This window comes from Stegostoma tigrinum, chromosome 2 (genome assembly GCF_030684315.1).
Source record: "Stegostoma tigrinum isolate sSteTig4 chromosome 2, sSteTig4.hap1, whole genome shotgun sequence".
NCBI lineage: Eukaryota > Metazoa > Chordata > Chondrichthyes > Orectolobiformes > Stegostomatidae > Stegostoma > Stegostoma tigrinum.
Genome location: NC_081355.1, coordinates 114,740,885 through 114,763,590, shown reverse-complemented (window position 1 = coordinate 114,763,590; position 22,706 = coordinate 114,740,885). Strand labels below are relative to the sequence as shown.

Genomic DNA, 22,706 nt, shown 5'->3' with positions numbered 1-22,706 from the left:
CTGTGTGAGATAATTTTAATCGCCCCACCATTGGTGGTTGTACTGAAGTGCCAAATCCTGAAGCTCCAGGATACTCTCCCCACCCTCTTGATGTATCCTCCTGGCTTTCTTCTTTTAAGAATTTCCATAAAAAAAGTTCCTCTTTTTCCAAACATTTACAAAATGCGGGGTTTTAATGTGGCTCTAAGTCAGGTCTTGATTCATAGCACCATTGTGCAGTGCCTTCAGATGTTTTATTACATGAACAGCAATATAAAAATGGAAGCTGTTGGGGAAACTTTCAGGATAGCTATCATATAATCTCATTTTCCTTATGAATGATATAATATTAAGCAGCCTGTTTCTTCATTCGAGCTAAAAGGATAGTTTTGCCAGTCTTTTGCCAGGGTTTAGTAAATTTGCCCAGCAATTTTGTATTAATTAGTTCAAGGCATGAGGTTATTGTGCCTTTTACTGATTGCCTTTGAGACATTGGTGATGGGTTGCCTTCTCACACTAGTGTGGTTCATGTGATGTAGGGATAACCCCAGAGCTGTTGGGAAGGGATTTCCAAGATTTTGACCTAGTGACAGTGAAGGAATGGCAGTGAAAGATTGGTCCAAACCAGGACAGTGTGTGGCTCATAATAGAACATACTATTGAGCAGCGTGGGCAGCTGAGTTGGCAGATTCCAGCCAGCTAGTGGTCATTGTTTTGCAGTTAACCTTCTTGTAACCAGGGAAACTGCCAGCAGGCATTATCAAAGCTCTGTCCTGAGGCAGCTGAACAAATCATTCAAAGGTGAAGAATTTCCATGCAACTGCATGCCATATGGACACAAAAAATCTTCATAAGTGTTGTGAATCCCTTTAATTATCTTAACAGATTATAACAAAGTATGATGAGAATCTTAACCTAAGATTGTGTAAATATAAAACAATTTCTACATTAATGAACTATAGGAAGACACACATCAAATGAAAACCATTAAAATCAGCAATCAATATTTAATCACCCGAATAGAATTGTGATTGAATAGCCAACTTTGTTGTTCACTGAAGCACAAAGCCATTTTGCTTGAAATTTATTGAAGACTGGCTGTCATCTCAAATAAAAAAGGGAACACTTATGAAGCCAGAACTTGAAAAAGAAATGGAAACAATATGACACGCAAATCTTTCAGTGTCTGGTTTGTCAGATACCAAGCATATGATGAAAATACACATCAGGATCCTACGTAAGTCCCAGTGCATGTGCTACAAGTGGGAATATGCCCCAATCACCCACCTTATCACCCTCCAATCCCTAAACTTCACCTCTGAACTCCAACTACTCCCTTAACCATCCAATTACTCTCCAGTTGGACTTGACTACCATCCAGATCCCAACAATGATCAAATGGCTACCCAACTATGATACCACATCCCCAACCTAGCTCAACTACATCCGACCAGTCCTTGCTTCCTCCTGAACCATCAGGTTCTCCACCTTGCTCAGCTCTTCCACTATGCCCAGTTTACCCACCTCACACACCTACCCAGAATAGCTGCCAATCTACATTATCCATCTATCCATCCAACCTCCAACTACCCACTTACCCAGTTCACCCCTTTCACATTTACCTATTCACTCACAGAATGATACAATTCTTACAGTGCGGAAGGAAGCCATTTGGCCCATCATCCCTGTGCTGGCTCTCTGAGCACTTTGACATAGTGCCAATCTCCACCTTTTCCATATAATGCAGTTCATTATTTCCTGTTCAATCATTCAGTGGCCTCTTCAGTGCCTCACTTAAACCCACCTCTATCAACACCTCCAGTCAGTGCATTCCAAGCGCTTATTACACACTGTGAGAAAGATTTTTCTCAATCATCCTTCCACTAACCCATACTCAAAGACCTTACCTGAATTTGGCAGCTCATGCCTGAAAAATGGGGCATGTATTCTAGTCCTTTCTAATGGAACACTCCAAGGGACGCCATGTGTATTTCCTTAACAGCTGGAATCAGGTTTTTCCAGAATGAATGCACAACATGATCAGCATGGGAGAGCCTTAGGGAAGTCCATTGCTGCTGCTGAGATATGTCAGACTGATGTGCTTCACAAAACTACTGCTTAGAACAATTTCTTGAATGGTGTTTCATGTGATTCATTTTGTTGGTTCTGGTTCAAGATTTAATAGTTTCTAATTTCTGTTTTGAAAACAAAAAGACTTTTAATTAATTTCTCGAATATTTCTCATGTCATTTCCAATTCTAGTTAAGGAATGGACTTGATGTGTCTTCCCCACCTTTGACCACCCATGGAAGAAATGGACACTATTGTGGCAAAAACCCTCCTTCTACAATGCATACATCAGACAATCAGCTCTTTGTACGATTCATTTCTGATGGAAGTAACGAAGGCATTGGGTTCAAGTTTACGTATGAAGCTTCAAATTATGGTGAGTGTTTCAGTTGGCACGTGGAGTATAGAAATACTCTGATTTATTTATATTGTGGATGCTTCATACACCATAGCGTCAGAACTTATTCAAATATCTTCAGCTGATGGATTGATCCTAATGTTCTATTGCATTCTGGAAACAGATACATAGAGTCTTGGAGTCATACGGGTCTACAGCACAAAAATGCCTTTCTGCCCATCAAGCCTGCACCGGTCAAAAAAATCACCTAATTATTCTAATCCCATTTTCCAGCACTTGGTCCATAGCCTTCTATGCCTTGGTATTGCAAGTGCTGATCTGAATACTTCCTCAGTGTAATGAGAGCTTATGTCTCTAGCACCATTACAGGCACTGAGTTCCAAATTCCCACCACCCTCCAAGTGGAAAAATCTTCCTCATATCCCCTCCAAACCTCCTGTCCCTTACCTTAAATGTATTCCCCTGATCATTGATCCCTCCACAAAGGGATATTTCCTTCCTGTCTAACGTAGTTATGTCCCTATTCATTGTATACATCCCAATCATGTCTCCACTACTGTGAGGAAAACAGCTCCAGTCTATCCAAGCTCCCTCCATAACTAAACCAGATGTGAACTAAAATGGCCCGCGAAGCATAGGAGATCAGCCTGTGTGGTCTGCACTGCAGTAAGATTTTTAGGCAGCTCTGGAATAAGAGGTAGAACTCCCATTCAAAATAGTGGACTGTTCCTGAAACGTACTCTGATCTCAGTTGTTGGTAATGCTGGACAAATCAGATCCCAGAAGTTTTGTATGTTTTTATTTAACACCGAGATTGGCCTTAAACATAGTGACAATGTTGCCAATATACTTCTAACAAAAGTACGCAAAAGTTTATTGTATACAAGAAATAAAAATATGAACTATGCCACACTATCCAATAACTATTTTGAAACAGTTTCATTTCAAATATCAGTGAGAAAGATTCAACCTTTTATCCCAATATCAACCATACAGATAGTGAGGGGTCATCCTGTCTCCATGTCTTTTGTCCAGTTGGCAGAGCTCTCATTTCTTTTTAGCAAATTAATTCAATCGCTCAATGCAGTTTACTTTGGTTACTGTCTTTTCCTGGGACTTTTAAATACACTGCTAACTCCTCTTTCTTCCTTCTTAACATGGATTAATTAAACTTACGACTCCACGGTCTTGCAGGATGATATCCTCTCTGAAAGCTGCACAGCCTTCTGCATTGGTAGTTTTCTTGTAAGCAGCTGAAGAGGTTTTTTTTCTTTCTGTCCTGGCTAAGAATACCTCTGCTGTTATAAACCTTTTCTCTGAACGAACCCACATCTGCATCCCTCCCCCTTTCACTTTTGATTTTAAAACTCAATGCAGCGAAAACCCTCAAAATGACCTCTTCAGTTGGTTCACTACTCATTTATCCAAAGTTACATGATTATTTGGAAATAGTAGAGAGGGAGGGTGGAGGAAGTGAATTTCAATTCTGTGTTCAAAATTACTTTCCAACCTTGATTTTATAAAAGATGATTTTTGTTCCACATTGGAACCTAATTTTCCAAATAACAAAAATAACATACTATGGCCCTTAATCACAACAGGATATGTAAGTTTCCAGTGTGCTGCCTTGCTAGGTTTTGAAATAGGGTTCAAGAAATCAAGTATCCAGTATTGCTTAGACAAGTTTATTTAAACAGTATTTCAAACTTTAATGTGATTTTTGGACAATGTTACATATTTTGGAGTAAAATGTTTTCCTACCGGTACAGAAATATTACAAAATATTTATAGCATAAAAATAGGTCATTCACTTGAATCTTTCTCTGCACAAATATCCTGTCATACCTCATTACTCATTTTATTAACATAATCTTCTATTCAATTCCCTCTCAGGTGCTTATGTAGCTTCTAAGTCATTTCCAAGTCGATCCCTTCAAATCTTTTAAATACTTGCATCAGGGTGACACTCTGTCTTCTCCTAATTTTATTCCAGCTTGTTCATTCTTTTCTACTAGGTTAAATTTCTCAGTTCTGGTAACATATGGTAATTCTTTATTGTATATTCTTGAATGCCTCAATTTAATCATAAAATACTTTCAACGCAAAAGAAAGTCCATTGTCTTGTCATGTCTATGCTGGCTCTGAGAAGAAGCAATTCACCTGGTGTTACTGATAGAGACATGCTAACACAAACTAGCAGCAACGGTGGGCCATTTGACCATTCGAGCCAGCTCCTCCATTCAATACTGTCATCCTCAGTCCTGTATCTCAATGCTTTCTTCTTGGTTTCTTCCTGTAACCCTTGATACTTTTAAAATGTGTCAAAGTATCTGTCTCTTGAATGCATTCAGTGACTTGGCCTCCTCAGCCTTCTGTGGGAGTAGATTTCACAGGTTCACTGCCCATTGAGCAAAGCAATGTTTCCTCAACTCAGTCCTAAATGGTCTAGCTCATATCCTGAGACTGTGTAATCCTGGTTCTAGACTCTCAAAGCCAGGAAAAACACCCTCCTGGCAACTGGTCTGTGAAACCCTGTTAGAATTGTACATAAGTGATAACAAGGTGTAGAGCTGGATGAACACAGCAGGTTAGGCAGTATCAGAAGATCAGGAAGGCTGACGTTTCGGGCCTAGACTCTTCTTCAGAATGGGGGAGGGGAAGGAGGTTCTGAGATAAATAGGGAGAGAGGGGGAGGTGGATAGAGAAGGTAGATGGAGAAGAGACAGACAGGTCAAAGAGGCAAGGATGGAGCCAGTAAAGGTGAGTATACGTGTGGAGCGAAAAAGGAGATAGGTCAGTCCAGGGAGGATGGACAGGTCAAGGAGGCGGGATGAGGTTAGTAGATAGGAGATGGGGGTGGAGCTTGAGGTGGGAGGAGGGGAGAGATGAGAGGAAGGACGGGTTAGGGAGGCGGGGACAAGCTGGGTTGGTTTTGGGATGCGGTGGTGGTGGGTGGCGGGGGTGGTGGGGTAGATTTTGAAGCTTGTGAAGATCCCACTTGATTTTGAATATTTCTCTCAAGTGGCTACTCAATCATTACTTCTTCAAGGAAAACAGTTTTAATTCCTCTAACCTATCTACATCCCTGAAGTTCCTTACCTTTGGGACTGTGCTCAGAGATCTATAATTCTCAACTGCAATTTTTCATTAATCCCAATTATTGGTGGAAAATATAAGACAAAGGGAGGATAAATTACTACAAATAAAATCACCATGTTGTCTTATTTACAGATAATTCATGTACTCTAATGACATGACTTCCTCACAAGCAAGACCTGAATAAATTAATTGTAACAAAGACTGTAAGCAAAGAATGTAAAATAGCTGAGAAGCTGTGTCCCTGATTATGACTTATGCTGTATGACAGGGTTCTATCAAAGTAACAGTTTGACAAATATTAGACTGACAAAAACTATATTGTCTGGAAAAACAGAGAACAGTACGGGTATTGACAAAATAGCACTTCAAGCATGAGTGAAATGATGTAAATCAAGAACTGTTTAGAACTCTAGTGGGTAATGGATTGTTCTCTGTCAGTCAAGGACTCTTTTCATTCCACTGAACCCGCGTGTGTAATATAATGGGTCAGCCAATAGTGGTTGATGGACAATGGACAGTGTTACATGGTGAAGTGGTAGGCATAATCTAAACCTCTATCTAAAAAAAAATTAGACTTGCAGGTGCCTTGAGTCCCACAGTATGTGTTTGACTCTTAACAGATTTTGCAGTGGTCCACCATTTTCAGGCCAACTGGGAATTGGGTAATAATTGAAGCCTTGCTTCTTTGGATTTGGAGTGAATTTGTTATGTTTGTGCTTGAGGTTCTGGAATTTTCATTTGTAAAGTTAAGTCGTCATTGGATAAGCATATGGACGTACATGTAATAGTGTAGGTTAGGTGGGCTTCAGATCGGTACGACAGGTTGGCACAACATTGAGGGCCGAAGGGCCTGTACTGTGCTGTAATGCTCTATGTTCTATGTTCTATTCTGAAATAACTTTGAAGAAAACTGATGAAAGGATGTCTGAGTGTACCTCTGGGTACTGGAGAATTTCTGAAGATGATTTCATGGATTAGAGCATAAAGTTCAAGTTAAAAACTTAGTATAATTCAGTGAAGTGGAAATGGCCTGTGGGAGGAGGATACCTCAAACTCATACGGTTATAAAGAAAATACTGACAAAAGTGCATCTCCACAATACAGCTTTTAGATTTTTTTAAAGTGGTTCATTTTTACTAAAACAATGAAAGAACATTGGCTTTTTAGAACTATTCAAGATAATCTTTCATGTGTAGGCAATTTCTGGCAGGCACTTCATTATGCATAAAATCATTCCAGTGATAATGCCAGACCGACTAACTTTCTCTCGCATGTTCAACTTTTATTTTAAAACATGACGATTTGGATTTTATTTGTTCCTGATTTGTTATTAATAGTTTATTTTTTTATTGGAACATTTCTCTGAACTGTATAATTAGGGGCACTTACAAATATATTTCAATACTTCACAAATTATTTAAATAATCAACTTTATTCTTAGATAGTGTTATTATCCATTTATCTCTTACAAAGAGGTAGCAATTTGAAATCTTTGCAATGTTTGCATGTCGAACCTGTGAACAGTCTAAGTCTGCTGTTGAGTTAGCCATTTGTTGATCCTGTGATTGATGCACAGGCGACAGGAAATTATAATGATTTGTTCTTAATTGCTCCAAAAATTCTTTCAAAATTCCATCTGCATTAATTAGAAAGTGTTTGGTTTTTAAAATATCTGTGGATAATTGCAGTTTTGGGGGAAATGTATACCTGCAAAGCTTTTGGAATTTATTTCCAGACTTTTTTTGTTCAGAAAAGCAATGTTCATGAATTACTTTACAACGTGATGAACGAAGCAAAACTTTTCTTTTGCTTTCATCAGTCATAAAACCAATCTCTCCAAACTGTTTTTGACTTAGATTTTCTTCAGTTGAGAGAGATTAAGCATTTATGGCATGGAAAGGAGGAGATGTAAACTTTGGGAAGTTAACTGGGGGAAGGATGGATAGATGTATGACTGGGCATTAAACACTGTTAAAGTGTGAGTTGGGTTAATACCCTGTTCTGTAGTAGATGTTCCAAGTAATTCTATGTATATCCTTCCATTAGAAAATACATGAGGATATATGAAATTGGAGTAGGAGTACACCATTGTTGTTTAGTAAAAATTTCTTGTTATGATCACTGTTCCTGGTTTCTGGGACAATAGGTGCTGGTAATGTTTCCACTGTTATCTTTTGTGCCATCTCTGGGTATACATTGGGCTTCTTTGCTGGTTACATTACGGTTTTTCCAGCTCCCTCATCCATTTTGTCTTTTAATTACTCCACATTCACCCTATTAGACACCTACCCCATTTATTCTATCCTCTCCCCACCCACACCATTGTTGAGGCTCTTCTTGCAGTCTTAGAGCTCATTGACCAAAAATTGTAATCCTTTTATTTTCTTCACAGATCCTACACAACCTGTTTCAATTCTAGCATTTTTTGCTTTTTAATTCTGATTTCCAGTTTCTTCAGTATTTTACTAAGGAAATTAGTGAATTCTGTTGAAGATTTGACAATCAAACTTCTGAGTTTTGCCAGTCCTGAATCCAGTCTATTTCCTTTCTTACAGCTTGTGGTGGTATCCTCTATGCAAACAATGGCTCTTTCCATTCACCAAATTGGCCGCAGAATTTTCCTGAAAATAGCGAATGCACTTGGACAATTATAGCTCATGAAAGCAAGCACCTTGAAATTACTTTTGACAAGAATTTCCAGATTCCAGACAGCACCGTTAACTGTGGGATCAGCTATGTTAAGGTTAGTGAATAAGAACCATGCATTTGTTTATTGGAAGGCGAAGATTCAAAATATCCCCGCTTCTCCCAACCATCATCAGTGCAAACATCCACCATCTATTGTAGTAAGGAGCTGCATAGACCCACAAAATCCCTGGTCATTGATCTGAGTTATTTAGACTCTATTGGGATACCAGTAGTGGTATTTATACTGTCCTCATCATCATAAGGAGAAGTGAGCCTCAAATTTTCTCGGCCCGAAACATCAACTTTCCTGCTCCTAAGATGCTGCTTGGCCTGCTGTGTTCATCCAGCCCCGCACCTTGTTATCTTGGGACTTGTGGCAAGTCTTTTGATGCAGCAAAGTACCCTCACCCACTGATGTAAACCTCAGAACATTTAAGCCATAGCCGATTGTTTAATTACATCTAGCTTGATTTTGACCTGAGCCTAAAAACAATAATGAGGCTAAAGGGCAGAGGTTGTGCCAACATGGAAGTAGCTCCTTCTTAGAAACCGTGGCTGTCACTGGCAGTCCTGAATAGAGGAATGAAGCAGAGGACATTTGAGGGAAGGAATCTTGCCTTTGGGGAGATTCTGGGTTCCTTGTTAAACTCGTGAGATGAGATAACTACACTGAAACAACAAAGTGTGTGATTGCTCTGCAGCTCACTCATTCCGGTGCTGCACCTTAACACTGGCTTATCTTAAGGGACCTAATGAAGGAAAAATATCATTGGGGTTTGATTGATGTCATCAAGTCTTGATGTTTGTATCTTATCAAAGATCTTAAGATGATCAAAATGAACCTAATAAAATGACACTTGGCACAATGTCAGCACAAAGATGGTGAATGGGAAAAAGCGATAATCTGAACACTACCCACCCCATTCTCACCTCAACAGAAAGCTAAAATTGGGATTTTATGTTCGAGTAGGAGTTTTCTTTTAATCTCCACTCAGTACTTCTTGCTGGAATGTACTTTAGTTAATGTCAGATTCAGACACATTTAGCCATGGGTTGACTTCATTATCTCTCCACCATGGTTTGCGAGCACATAGACTTAGAAATTCCTGGAACTGGAGAAAGTGTAAAGCTTCACATGCAACTGTGGAATGGAGAAACTAGTGTTTGTTGGAGATTTTAATCCATTGAAACTGGACTTTCAATTCCAGTTAGATGCCAATGTCAAGGCTCCCACCAGCCCTGTTTGTCCTTTGGTCATTTCAGAGACTATCCTCCAGTGCCAAAGAAATTTCTCCTTTTATGCACTTGAAAGACATCAGCATTTACCATTTATTCTTAATTAATGTGACAGAATGCTGTGATGGAATTGCACTCACATTCTCATGGCATATATATTGAGAAGGTAAACCAGGAAAACGCGGAAATGACTTTGGACTAGTGCCAATCACTCGCATTTTTTAGGTTTTTCAGCCAATATGATTATGATAGCAAAAGAGATAACAAGCTTGTATGTATATTGTACACTTAATCATTTCAGGACATCCTAAGGCATTTTACAGCCAAGGAAATACTTCAGAAACTGTTTTCCATTGTTATTTTTGACATTTTCCTGAAGTTCTGGATGCATGCAATTTGCTGAAGTTTCTGTGGCCAATTGCTAAGGCATTTTACAGCCAAGGAAATACTTCAGAAACTGTTTTCCATTGTTATTTATGACATTTTCCTGAAGTTCTGGATGCATGCAATTTGCTGAAGTTTCTGTGGCCAATTGCTAAGGCCCATGTGGAAATGCTAACCCTGTGTTGAGTTTTGTCTAAATGATAGTCAAAGCCTTTCAATGTAATCACTCAAAACTGTAACAGTTCAATTGGTACTAAAGATTGCTTGACCACAACCATGTTCTTTGTAGATCTCACTGGCCTAACATTATGGCTATAAGGTCATTAGAAATAATTAAAAGTTGAACTCAGCTCAGATTATCCTTTACGACTGAAACATGACGTACTGTAGAATACTTCAGAGGGAACATTGCCTGTGTTACAGAAAGACTGAAAGGTTACTCAGAGTCCAGTATGATAAAATATAAACTGAAGTGTGCAGGAACTCTTCATGTGTCTCTCTTTACACCTGTCCTCTCTCAAACATATGCATGCAAAAACAATATGAATGTTCATTTGGGAATTCAAAAACTCAGGCCTGGAGTCAGCTCTGCAAATCTAAAACACATGGCAGAGAATAACCTTATGCCTTGCAAGTGTGAAGTGAATAATGTAGCATCCAGATGTGAAATACGTTTTGAAATAAAAAGGTCTTGAATAAAATGTTGGGTTGCTAGGGGCTTTCAGTCACAGTGTTCTGACTTTATTAAGCCCAAAAATACACAAACAGTGTTCTTATTAAGCAGATGAATTGTAACTGGATTTGCATTATTTAGAAGTGTGATACATGTGGCCTGAGGCTACTGCACATATGTCTGATCAGCATAAAGGAGATCTCAACAATACATCACTACGGTCATAGTATCATAGAATAATACAGCATGGAAGTAGGTCCTTCGGCTGAAACTACTCATCTAGTTCTAATTGCCTCCATTTGGGCCATATCCTCTAAACCTTTCCCATCCATGCACCTATCCAAACTTTATTTAAGTGTTGCTGTTGTACTTGCCTCAACCACTTTCTCCGCCAACTCATTCCATATATGCGCCACTGTCTGTGTGAAGAAGTTGCCCTTCAAACCACTAGTCACAGGCCTCCAGTCCGAGAAACAAACTTCAACCATCACCCTCTGCTTCCTACAATTGTGCCAGTTTTGAATCCTGTTGGCTGGATCTCCCTGGATCCCATGCTACCTAATCTTCATGACCAGCCTGCCATGTGGGACCCTGCCAAAGGCCTTACTGAAGTACACATAGACAACATCCACTGCCCTACCCTCATCTATCCTCTTGGTTACATCTTCGAAAAACTCTAAAAGATTTGTCAGACATGACTTCCCATGCACAAATTGATGCTGACTATCCCTAATCAGACCTTGACTATCCAAATATTGGTTGGTCTTGTCCCTCAGTATCCTCACCAATAACTCGCTTACCACTGATGTCAGTCTCACTGGCCTATAGTTCCCTGGTTTGTCTTCGCTATCTTTCCGAAGCAAAGGAACAACATTAACCACCCTCCAGTCTTCTGAAATTTTACCAGTGGCTAAAGATGCAGCAAAAATCTCTGCAAGGCCTTCTGCAATTTCTTCCCTAGCCACAACGTTTGAGAATGGACTTGATCAGGCCTAGGGGATTTATCTACCTAAATGTGATCTGAGCTGCAGACAGCTCCTCACTGGTAATATATGTGGGGTCCAAAACATCCCCACTTGTTTCCCTTATATCCTTAGCATCAACAATTCTCTCCTCAGTAAATACTGAGGAGAAATATTCATTAAATATCTCCTCCATCTTCTATGGCTCCACACATAGATGACCATGCTGATTTTTAAAGACTCCTGTTCCCTGCCTAGCCACTCTTTTACTCTTAATATAGTTATAGAACCTTTTGGGGATATCTTTAACCTTATTTGTCAGATCCATCTCATACCCTCCTTTTGCTCTTCTGATTTCACTCTTAAGTGTGCTCCTACGGTTTTTATAGTCATCTATATTGACATGAGCCCAATAGCTTAAATCTAATGTATGCCTTCTCTTTCTTGACCAGAGCCTATCTTTTTCCATAACTATGTGAAAACTAGGAGTAATGGTCACTGGACCCAGAATGCTCTCTGACTGACTCTTCAGTCACTTGCCTGACCTTGTTTCCTAAGGAGGTCCAGTGGTGCACCCTCCCCAGTAGGGTCCTCTACATATTGATTTAAGAAACTTTCTTGGACACCTTTGACAAATTCCATCCCATCCAGGCCTTTTACACTCAGTTAGTACAGGGGAAGTTAAAATCTCCAACCACTAGTACTCTGTTATTCCTATAGGTATCTGCAGTTTTCTACACATCTGCTGCTCTAGTACCTGGTGGCTATTTGGGGGTCGATTACACAGTCCCAACAGACTGACCATCCCAATTTCTATGTTCTAACTATGTGGCCTCATTTGATGACTCCTTAAGAATATCCTCTCTAAGCATTGTTGTTATGTCCTCCCTTATCAAAAGGGCAACTCCCCCTCCTCACTTGCTCATACTCCTGTCACACCTGTAAGCTTCTGCATCCTAGAACATTGAGCTGCCAGTTCTGCCCTTCTCTCAGCCATGTTTCTCTTATGGCTATAATATCCCAGACCCAGAGCCAATCAGTGCCTTACTAGTCAGGCCTCATGCATTAAAATAAATGCTTTTTAAACCAACCGTCTTTTCCCTCCCTTTACTGTGCCCCTGGCTATCCTGAATAGTCCATTTCACTGTTTATTTGACTTATACCTATTCTTGACAATGAAAACACGTGTTAAAATTTTCCTAAAATAATTTTAACAAACGTGGCGACATAACCACAACTTAAACTAGATAAACTTTAATTACAGCACAGAGGGATTTAAGAGTCTGTGTGCATAAATCACAAAAAGCTAGCATTCAAGTACAGCAGGTAATAGAGAAGGCAAATGGAAGGTTGGTCTTTATTTCAAAAATGTTGGACTATAAAATTAGGGAGACTTTGTTAAAAGTGCACAGGGCATTAGTCGGACCACAGCTGGAATGCTGTGAACAGTTTTGGATCCCTTATCGAAGGAAAGATGCATTGGAGGCAGATCAGAGAAGCTTCAGTAGGCTGATCCCGGATATGAAGAGACTGACTATGAGGAGAGGTTGAGTAGGTATTCATTGGAGTTTAGGAGCATGAGAGGGGACATTATTTAAATGCACACAATTCCTAGGAAATGTGACATGATAGATGTAGAAAGGTTGTTTCATCTTGTCAAGAGACCATCTCAGAATAAGGGTTGCCAAGTATAAAAACGAGGGGGAATGTTTTCTGTCGGAAGGTAGTGAATAAGGAATTTTTCACCTTTACAGGACTGTGGGGCTGCGTCATTAAACGTATTCAAGCCTGAGATGGACAGATTTTCAACAAATACGGGAATTCAGGGTAATGGGGATAGGCCAGGAAAGTGGAGTTGAAGGCTATCAGATGGCAGAGCAGACTTGATGACTGAATAGCTGACTTCTGCTCCTACATCTTATGGTCCCTTGGCAAACAATCAGTGCCCCATGAAAGTTTGGAACCAAAGACCTCCCGCAGCCTGGTTATACACTCTCCCCTGATGTTATCAGACTCATGAACAGGCACCTCACATGTTGGAGTTGATCCATCTCTGCACCTTCTCTGTAGCTGTAACACTGTATTCTGCTTTCTGTTCTATCACCCTGACGTGTTAATGGCAAGTATGATTGGTCTGGTTCACGTGTAAACAATACTTTTCACTGTATCTTGGTACATGTGACAATAATAAACCAAATCAAATCATCTGCCTTCTTTCAGTCTTTCTTTGTCTTATTCCTGTTATGATGTTTAAAGTTAAATAGCATCAACTATCACTTGGGCACTTTAAACATGGAATCAAGTCATACAGTCATACTGCAGAGAAACAGACCATTCGGTCACATTGTCCATGCCAACCAAGTTTCCCAAACTAAATTAGTCCCATTTGCCTATGTTTAGCCCATATCCCTCTAAATCTTGCCTATTCATGCACTTGTCCAAATGTCTTTCAAGTGTTGTAACTGTACCCGCATCTACCGTTTCCTCTGGCAGTTCACTCCATATGCACACACTACCCTCTGTGTGAAAAAGTTGCCTCTCTGAACACATTTAAATCTTTCCCCTTTCACCTTAAAGCTATGTCCTTTTGATCTCCCCAACCCTGGGAAAAAGACAATAGACAATAAACAATAGGTGCTGGAGTAGGCCATTTGGCTCTTCGAGCCAGCACCACCATTCATTCTGATCATGGCTGATCATCCACAATCAGTATCCTGTTCCTGCCTTATCCTCATAACCCTTGATTCCACTAACTTTAAGAGCTCTGCCTATCTCTTTCTTGAAAGCATCCAGAGAGTTGGCCTCCACTGCCTTCTGGGGCAGAGCATTCCATATATCCACCACTCTCTGGGTGAAGAAGTTTTTCATCAACTCTGTTCGAAATGGCCTACCCCTTATTTTTAAATTGTGTCCTCTGGTCCTGGACTCACCCATCAGCAGAAACATGCTTCCTGCCTCCACAGTGTCCAATCCCTTAATAATCTTATATGTCTCAATCAGATCCCCTCTCATCCTTCTAAACTCAAGAGTATACAAGCCCAGTCGCTCCAATCTTTCAACATATGATAGTCCTGCATTGCAGGAATTGACCTTGTGAACCTATGCTGCACTCCCTCAATAGCAAGAATGTCCTTCCTCAAATTGGGAGACCAAAACTGCACACAATACTCCAGGTGCGGTCTCACCAGGGCCCTGTACAGCTGCAGAAGGACCTCTTTGCTCCTCTACTCAATTCCTCTTGTTATGAAGGCCAGCATGCTATTAGCTTTCTTCACTACCTGCTGTACCTGCATGCTTGCTTTTATTGACCTTTTCTATTCACCTTATCTGAGCCGTCATGATTTTATAATAGTTCACCTCTCAGCCTCCTTTGTTACAGTGAAAATAAAGGCCCAGCCTATTCAACCTGTCCTTCTAACTCAAACCTCCAGCCCTGGTGCCAGTCTTGTAAATCTCTAATCTAATAATATTCTTCCCATAGCAGGGCAACCCCAGAACTGTACACAGTACTGCAAAAGTAGCCTCACCAATGTCCTGTCAAGTTGTGGGATGACTTCCCAACTCCTATATGTTTAAGACAGTGTCATTTTATAAGATTCATGTAACAGATTCTATATTGACAAAACTTCATTCAAAAACTGAAAAAAAAGGTATAAGTGTTAGAAACGAGAAATTTCCAAATCATTGAAAATCACTATGGAATATCAGAAATAGTGAATGGCAATTATGTCAGAGATAATGGGAACTGCGGATGCTGGAAAATCTGAGATAACAAAATGTGGAGCTGGATGAACACAGCAGGCGAAGCAGCATCTTACGTCTAGGCCCGAAACGTCAGCTTTTGTGCTCCTAAGAGGCTGCTTGGCCTGCTGTGTTCATTCAGCTCTACACTTTGTTAGCAATGGCTATTATGTCCCATTTTAACAAAAGCAGTGACTAGATTGGGCCTTGATTTTTGTTCCCAGTGGAATGCACAGAGACAGGATGTTTCCAAGCTCTGCAAACCCAAACTCCAGAAAAATATCCTGGAAAGACAGCTTTTTATGACTGATGGAGTCCCTTGAAAGGTGGAATAGGTGGAGGCTGCTGAATGTGTGCAAGGCCTGGCTCCATGAACTGGCACTGCATTGCAGTTTAATAAAAAGAAGAGTGAAACCAAAATGATCTCATGTCCCCTAGCTCCCATGTATGGCCCCATGCCATCTCCATGCCATCTCCATGCCACCTAATGCCCCTCAACCCACCCTTATGGCCCTTTATATCCTGTTGTGAACCAGTAGCCATGTACCCAACTCTCCAGTCCTTTATCGCCTTACATCAATTTTGTGTCAATATATGCCCCACGCATTGCTATTCTTTTTGCATTGATTGATTTTTTTTGTGCATTGTTTTGAAAATACCAGACTAACATATTTTGTCAATTTTTTTTTAACTGAGTGTCTTGGTTTAAAATGTATTCTTAAAATGCCATGTTCTAGCTGAAGGCAGTATATTCTACTTGAAGGTAATAATGGAAATATCGGCTAGTAAGATTGACGATCTATTGAGCCTTAGCTGTTGGCCCTTCACGTCAGCAAATCTCAAAAGCAAAGTCAGTGAATTTCCATCCATGCTGGATGATCGTAGTCAGCATGACAGATTTACCTGATATATATGTAGGTGAAATTGCCTGTTAGCAGTGCATATGTGGAAAATCAGTTACTCGTTAAAAAGTGCGATGTTTCCTTTATATGCAGAAGACTGATTACAATATGTCAGTGTAATTCAATCAAGGAGGCTGCTCTGTAGATGAAATTGAATTAGGGTTCTTTTTTAACAAGTGTAAATGCAAAACCATAAATACAGGCAACGTTCACAAAACAACAGAGGTTAGCTTTGTCACACCAATTAGTTATAAATTGTAAAGATAGAATACTGTTCAAATAGATTACCTCTGTCATGCTGCCTCATCTCCAAAGCTAGTTCTGTTTTCACTGTGTTTCATGGGATTAAAAGAAACAATCGTATTTCATGCATCAGCACTTCAGTTATATAACTGGCCATGGGAACAGGATCTTACTGCACTGACATAAACTTACATAGTTCATGGAGACATTACATCTTGTTTGATTTCTTGAGGGCTATCTTTTAATCTGAAGCTCTGCAAGGAAAGTTTCTTTTAACCTGACGTGAACTTGTTCCATGTTTTAAGTTTAGGAACTCATTTTAACACTTCTCATTTTTACAGCCCACCACCAAATTGCTGTGGTTGTTTAACTTGTTATAAGAAATGTTTGGCGTGGCTGACATCCATATTCTGATGTGTTGTTAGACACACTGGAATTTCTGCATGTGATTTGGTCTCAATAAGAAGTTCATTATTTTTCCTGCCATGCTGTTCCAGGTTATAATGTCAGTAGATAATGCTGTGACTTATAGGGAGTGAAGGCCTGCTTATGGAAACAGACTTTTACTGTTGCACACAAAGGTAGGTCTGTAGTGAATGTGAGATGGAATTGTAAAAGAATAACGCATTTATAAACAAAAAGTAGTGAACAAATATCAGTTAAGGACTTAGATAAGGAGAATGACTTGATTTAAAATTTGGACGTTTTGCTTTGGAGTTTCAGGGAGACATTCAGCACTCTTTTTTAGACATTCTCCCTCAAATACCCAGCTGCTTGTGAATAAGCCACAACAGAGTAAATTATTCTTTCCTATGATTAAAGTCAGCTTTTTGGACTAAAATGTTTTGTCTCGCTCCATGCTTGTCTAATTTTTTAAGGAAAATGCTTCATTTTTTCTCTTCTTTCTTCATTTGGATTTATATTGAGCAGCTCAGTTATGGAATCATAGTGGCACAGAGATGTACAGCATGGAAACAGGTCCAACTAGTCCATGACAACCAGACATCCTAAATTAATCTAATCCGAATTGCCATCATTTGGCCCATATCCCTCGAAACCTTTCCTATTCCTATCCCCAACCAGATGCCTTTTACATGTTCTAATTGTACCCGCCTCCATCATTTCCTCTGGTAGTTCATTCCATACACGCACCACCCTCTACATGAAAAGGTTGCCCCTCAGGTCCCTTTTAAATTTTTCCCTTCTCACCATAAAACTATGCCCTGTAGTTTTGGACTCCCCTACCCTGGGAAAAAGACCGTTACTATTCATCCTATCCATGGCCATCATAAACCTCTATAAGGTCACCCCTCCACCTCTGATGCTCCATGGAAAATAGTCCCACCGTATTGAACCATTCCCTGTAGCTCAAATGCTCCAACCCCATTATACCATTATAATGAAGACCTTTTCTATGTGACCACCTCACCATGAGCAATGAATCAGTTGTAATAGGAAAATCACAGTGTCACTTCTATCAGGCTAAAGTTTACACGGTTCTTTGCTTTTACATGGCATTGCCTAAGTAAAATTATTAAAATCATGTTAAAATACTTGTATCCGCATAATTATTGACCTTTCACTTCTACAGGTCTGGGGAGGAACTGCTGAAACTGCTGAAACCTTGTTGGCTACTCTCTGTGGAAGTGTTGATCCAGGGCTTGTCATATCACCAGCTAATATTGTGACAGTTCGGTTTCAGTCTGAAGGCAGCGTGGGAAGTGGTTTCTCAGCATCTTTCACTGACCGTATGCCTTTTTTATAAAAAATTGGGAAATATTTATTAAAAGTGTACTGTGTATAGATTTTAGTATTGGAATTAATTTCTAGTTACTTACAGAACACCACGTATTTTGGGCATTATTCATTATTCTTTTTGATAAAACCAAGATCTAGTTATCAGATCTAGTATATTGACTAATAGTTTGCATTTAGGAGTATGTAAAAGGAGTACCCATGTATAGTGATTGTAATCAAGTGGATCATATTGACTATGAGATCCTTGATGGGGCCTGTTAAACTGGGCCGATCAGGGAGTCCTGGCTAACTGATATGAACAAGAGATTCAGAGTCTCCTTACCTAGAGGACTGAGTCCGAGCTGGCTGGCCCCAGTCAGTGTACTGTGCGCGTCAAAATAAAGGGTGACAGGATACTGGCCTCTGTGCAGTTATCTCAACATGTGCAAACTATAGAATGATTTGCTGCACAGGAGGAGGCCATTTAGCCCATCCTGTCAGTTCTGTGTATGAGCTTGCCCCACAATCCTACCCTTTCCCCATTGCCCTGTTTCTTTTCTCTTTGAATATAATTGTTGATTTGATTTTCTGTCTTAATCCCTTGTCACCAGCACTTAACATCAGTTAGCTTGCGTTGGGAGATGAGAACAGTGAGTAGCGTTCATGCACCTCCACACAGAGTAGAGATTTTTGGAAAGAGAGGGAGTCATCAGGCTTTTCTTGAGAGCTATGTTGTTGCAGCCAAATGATCTGGCAACTATCCCCCATTAACGCGTCATCACCAGTCATCTGCAGGGTGATGTGCTGCATAGCAATATCAATGACTGATTCATGATAACACAAAAATACAGCTGAAAATGAAATATTAGGGAATATTACTCTTTTAACCAATGCAATGTACAAATTTTATCTCAGCACAAGGGCTGAAATCAATTTATGCCAATGAATTATATGACAGCAAGTCTTTTAATCATTTTAGGATGTGGAGCAAATTTTACAGCTTCTTCTGGCCGTATTATATCACCGAACTACCCTGACAATTATGACTCAAACTTGAACTGCGAGTACCTCATCAATACATCCGATCAGCGACTTATAATCTTACAATTTGAGTCTTTCGATGTAGAAGGTACGAATCAGCTATTTAGTGATTGTACGGAGACGGAAAATGTAATAGATGGGAGAGTCATCAGCCTCTGTAGTATCTGGCCTTGGTACTGTGTACACATTTATGCCACTTGCTGCCTTTATCCTGCTCAAATGATAACATCATTCCTCATTTGTTCGTTGCAACCATCTCAAGGGTTTCATAATTTCCATTGTGACTGCTGCTAGTGGGCTACAAAAGCAAACCTTCTGTTTCAAATGTTTTAACTAGGCAATCACAGATAAAATCTGAATCTGGACATTTTAACACTTCTTACTCTTTGGAGGTTAGGCTGAGTGACAGGAAACAGAGGGTAACATTCTGAGGAAGGGTCACTGGACCCGAAACATTAATTCTGTTTTTTCCTTTACAGATGCTGACAGACCTGCTGAGCATTTCCAGCAATTTCTATTTTGTTTCCTGATTTACAGCAACTGCAATTCTTTAGTTTTTTATTTGAGAGTAATGCTTAATAGGTGACTTTAGATCTAGAACAAGTTTTTTTTAGTGGAGTTCTCCAGGGGTCAGTAATGGGACCCTTGCTTTTCCTACACATAAATGATCTGGAACTTGGTGTGCAAGGGTCAATTTTAAAGATTGTAGACCACATAAAACTTGGAAGAATGATAAATGTGAGAAGTGTAGAGTTTCAAAAACAATAGCAAATAAGTGGTGGGGCTGGCGAAGGTGGCAGTTGAAGTTCGATGTGGAGACATGTGAAGCTTTTATGCAGAAAATGTGCAGAGACCATATAAAATAAGGGATACCATTCTCAAAGGCATGCAGAATCAGAAATACCTTGGTGTATGTGCATAAATCGTTAAGTGTCAGAACAGATAGCAAGAGTTATTAATAAAGCATGCAGTGTTCTAGGTTGCATTAACAGTGGCATTAAGTACAATAGCAGGGTGTTCATACTGAACCTTATGCTGAACCGGTTAGAACATAGAACAGTACAGGACCTTTGGCCCGCAATGTTGCGCTGACCTATTATCCTATTAAGATCAAACTACCCTGCAAACCCTACTTCCACCTTGCATCAATCTAAGAGTTGCTTAAAGTTCTCTAATGTGTCTGACGCTACTACCACTGCCAGCCACGCATTCCACACACCCACCACTCTCTGTGTAAAGAACCTACCTCTGACGTCTCCCCTAAACTTTCCTCCAATCACCTTAAAATTATGCCCCCTCGTAATAGTCATTTCTGCCCTGGGAAAAAGTCTCTGACTATCCACTCTATCTACACCTCTCATCATCTTGTACACCTCTATCAAGTCACCTCTTATCCTTCTTCGCTCCAATGAAAAAAAGCCCCAGTTCCTCAACCTTTCCTCATAAGACCTGCCCTCCAGCCCAGGCAGCATCCTGGTAAATCTCCTCTGCACCCTCTCTAAAGCTTCCACATCTTTCTTATATTGAGGTGACCAGAACTGAACACAATATTCCAAGTGTGGTGTAACCAGGGCTTTATAAAGCTGCAGCGTAACTTCATGGCTCTTCAACTCAATTCCCCTGCCAATGAAAGCCAACACACCATACACCTTCTTTATAACCCTGTCAACTTGGATAGCAACTTGAGGGACCTATGGACGTTGGCCCCAAGATACCCCTGTTCCTCCGCACTGCCAAGAATCCTGCCAATAACCCTGTATTCTGGGCTTCCAAATTGAATCTCTTCAAACTTTTCTGGGTTGAATTCCATCTGCCACTTCTTTGCCCAGCTCTGCAGCCTGTCAATGTCCTGTTGCAACCTACAACAGCTCCATGGTGTCCACAACTCCACCAACCTTCGTGTCATCAGCAAACTTACTAATCCACACTTCCACTTCCTCATCCAAGTCATTCATAAAGATCACAAAGAATAGAGGTCCCAGGACAGAACCCTGTGGAACACCACTGATCACCGAGCTCCAGGCTGAATACTTTCCATCTACTACCACCCTTTGTCTTCTATTGGACAGCCAGTTTTGTATCCAGACAGCCAAATTTCCCTGAATCCCATGCCTCCCCACTTTCTGAATGAACCTACCACATGGAACCATATCAGATGCCTTGCTAAAATCCATATACACCACATCCACTGCTCTGCCTTCATCAATGTGTTTTGTCTCAAGTTTCACCTGGAGTTTCTGAGCGCAGTTATGGGTGCCACATTATAGGAAAGATGTTAGTGCAAATGAGGCATACAGGAATTGTTCCAGGGATAAGACATCTCAGCTATAGGGAACAGAAGAAGGCTGGAGGGAGATTCAATAGAAGTTTGCAAAATCATGAGAGGTCTGAAGGGAGTGGATTGGAAGAAACTGTTCCTGATTGGAAAATATATTGTAAGTAGGCTAAAACTTAGCAATAAAGCATTATGGGAAAAGATGATTTGCGCTCAGTGAGGCGGCTGATAAATTTAATTTCATTCACAAAAATGGTTTAATTTCTATCATTATTGAATTAAACCTGTACTAGAAACTGTTGGCACCTGAGGATGGTCATGCGCAATTTACAAACTTGTTATAAAATAATCTTCTGATTGATTGATATTCATTTATATTCCATTCAAATACTTTCATCCCATAACTTCCCAGGTCCTTTTTATCCTAATGTAATAAAATCAAATAAAATGTTCAGGATTTTGATATTAGTTTTGTCAATGATTGAAGACAAGGTGGAGTTTACAAATTTCTCCAGCATAAGAGCATTAGAAATGAAAGGCGTTTCTGTTCTGAAAATAACGGTTATTATAAGTTAATATAAGTTATCAAAGTTTCGTTGCACTATTGGACCACACATGACGTTATCTGAGAATGTGCAGTCGTTTTACTTTTGTGTGATATGAGTATCTCATGTACTATTGAATTATCTGACTCACCAATTTAACCAGTCATCAATTAAGTCACAATTGTGATGTAACTATGATAGCTTAGATAAAATACACCACAACAGAAAACTACCTCTTTAATTAAGCTATATTGGCAGCTGCAGCAACGTCTCAAATTTAAAATATTCAACTTTTCATTCAAATTTCTCCCTCGTCTCATATTTTTCATATCTCAGTAGCCTCAGTAGTTGTACAGCCTTCCAAAAATTGACCTCATCTGTATTTTCCAGTTCCTCTGGGGGAATGCATATCGGATTGTCTGACTTTTGTACGTTCAGGAGGCAGAAACGCTTCACTGAGACAAGCTGATGCAAATAGCTCCATTTTACACTTAAAAGTAAGCAAGAAATCTCTAACTAATTTTCCTTCAAATATAAAAGGGAGAGTGCTAAGCCACATGTATTATCACTGATGCAGACCCTTTTTGCTACCAATTTTAGCCCAGCTAAAGTGTTATGTGACAATGTGATAGAAATTTTTCCCAGGCAATATCAGTGATTTTGGATTGGCTGCCCATCACACCGGTGCGTAATATTTAAACCATTTGACAGAGTAGAACTGAATATTGGGTGTTGCACGGGTAGGAAATCTTAAATGGTCCGATTTACACCTG

At 39.9% G+C, this 22,706-nt stretch overlaps 1 protein-coding gene across 2 annotated transcripts in view; it reads left to right on the top strand.

Moving 5' to 3' along the window:
* cubn (cubilin (intrinsic factor-cobalamin receptor)) overlaps positions 1-22,706 on the top strand; it is a 283,762-nt gene that overhangs the window by 181,805 nt on the left and 79,251 nt on the right. For both annotated transcript variants that reach the window (XM_048561565.2, XM_048561555.2), the window contains exons 38-41: positions 2,242-2,425; positions 8,062-8,249; positions 17,927-18,083; positions 19,052-19,201. In XM_048561565.2, coding sequence (XP_048417522.2) covers positions 2,242-2,425; positions 8,062-8,249; positions 17,927-18,083; positions 19,052-19,201 — 679 coding nt within the window. The remainder of the gene's footprint in view (positions 1-2,241; positions 2,426-8,061; positions 8,250-17,926; positions 18,084-19,051; positions 19,202-22,706) is intronic.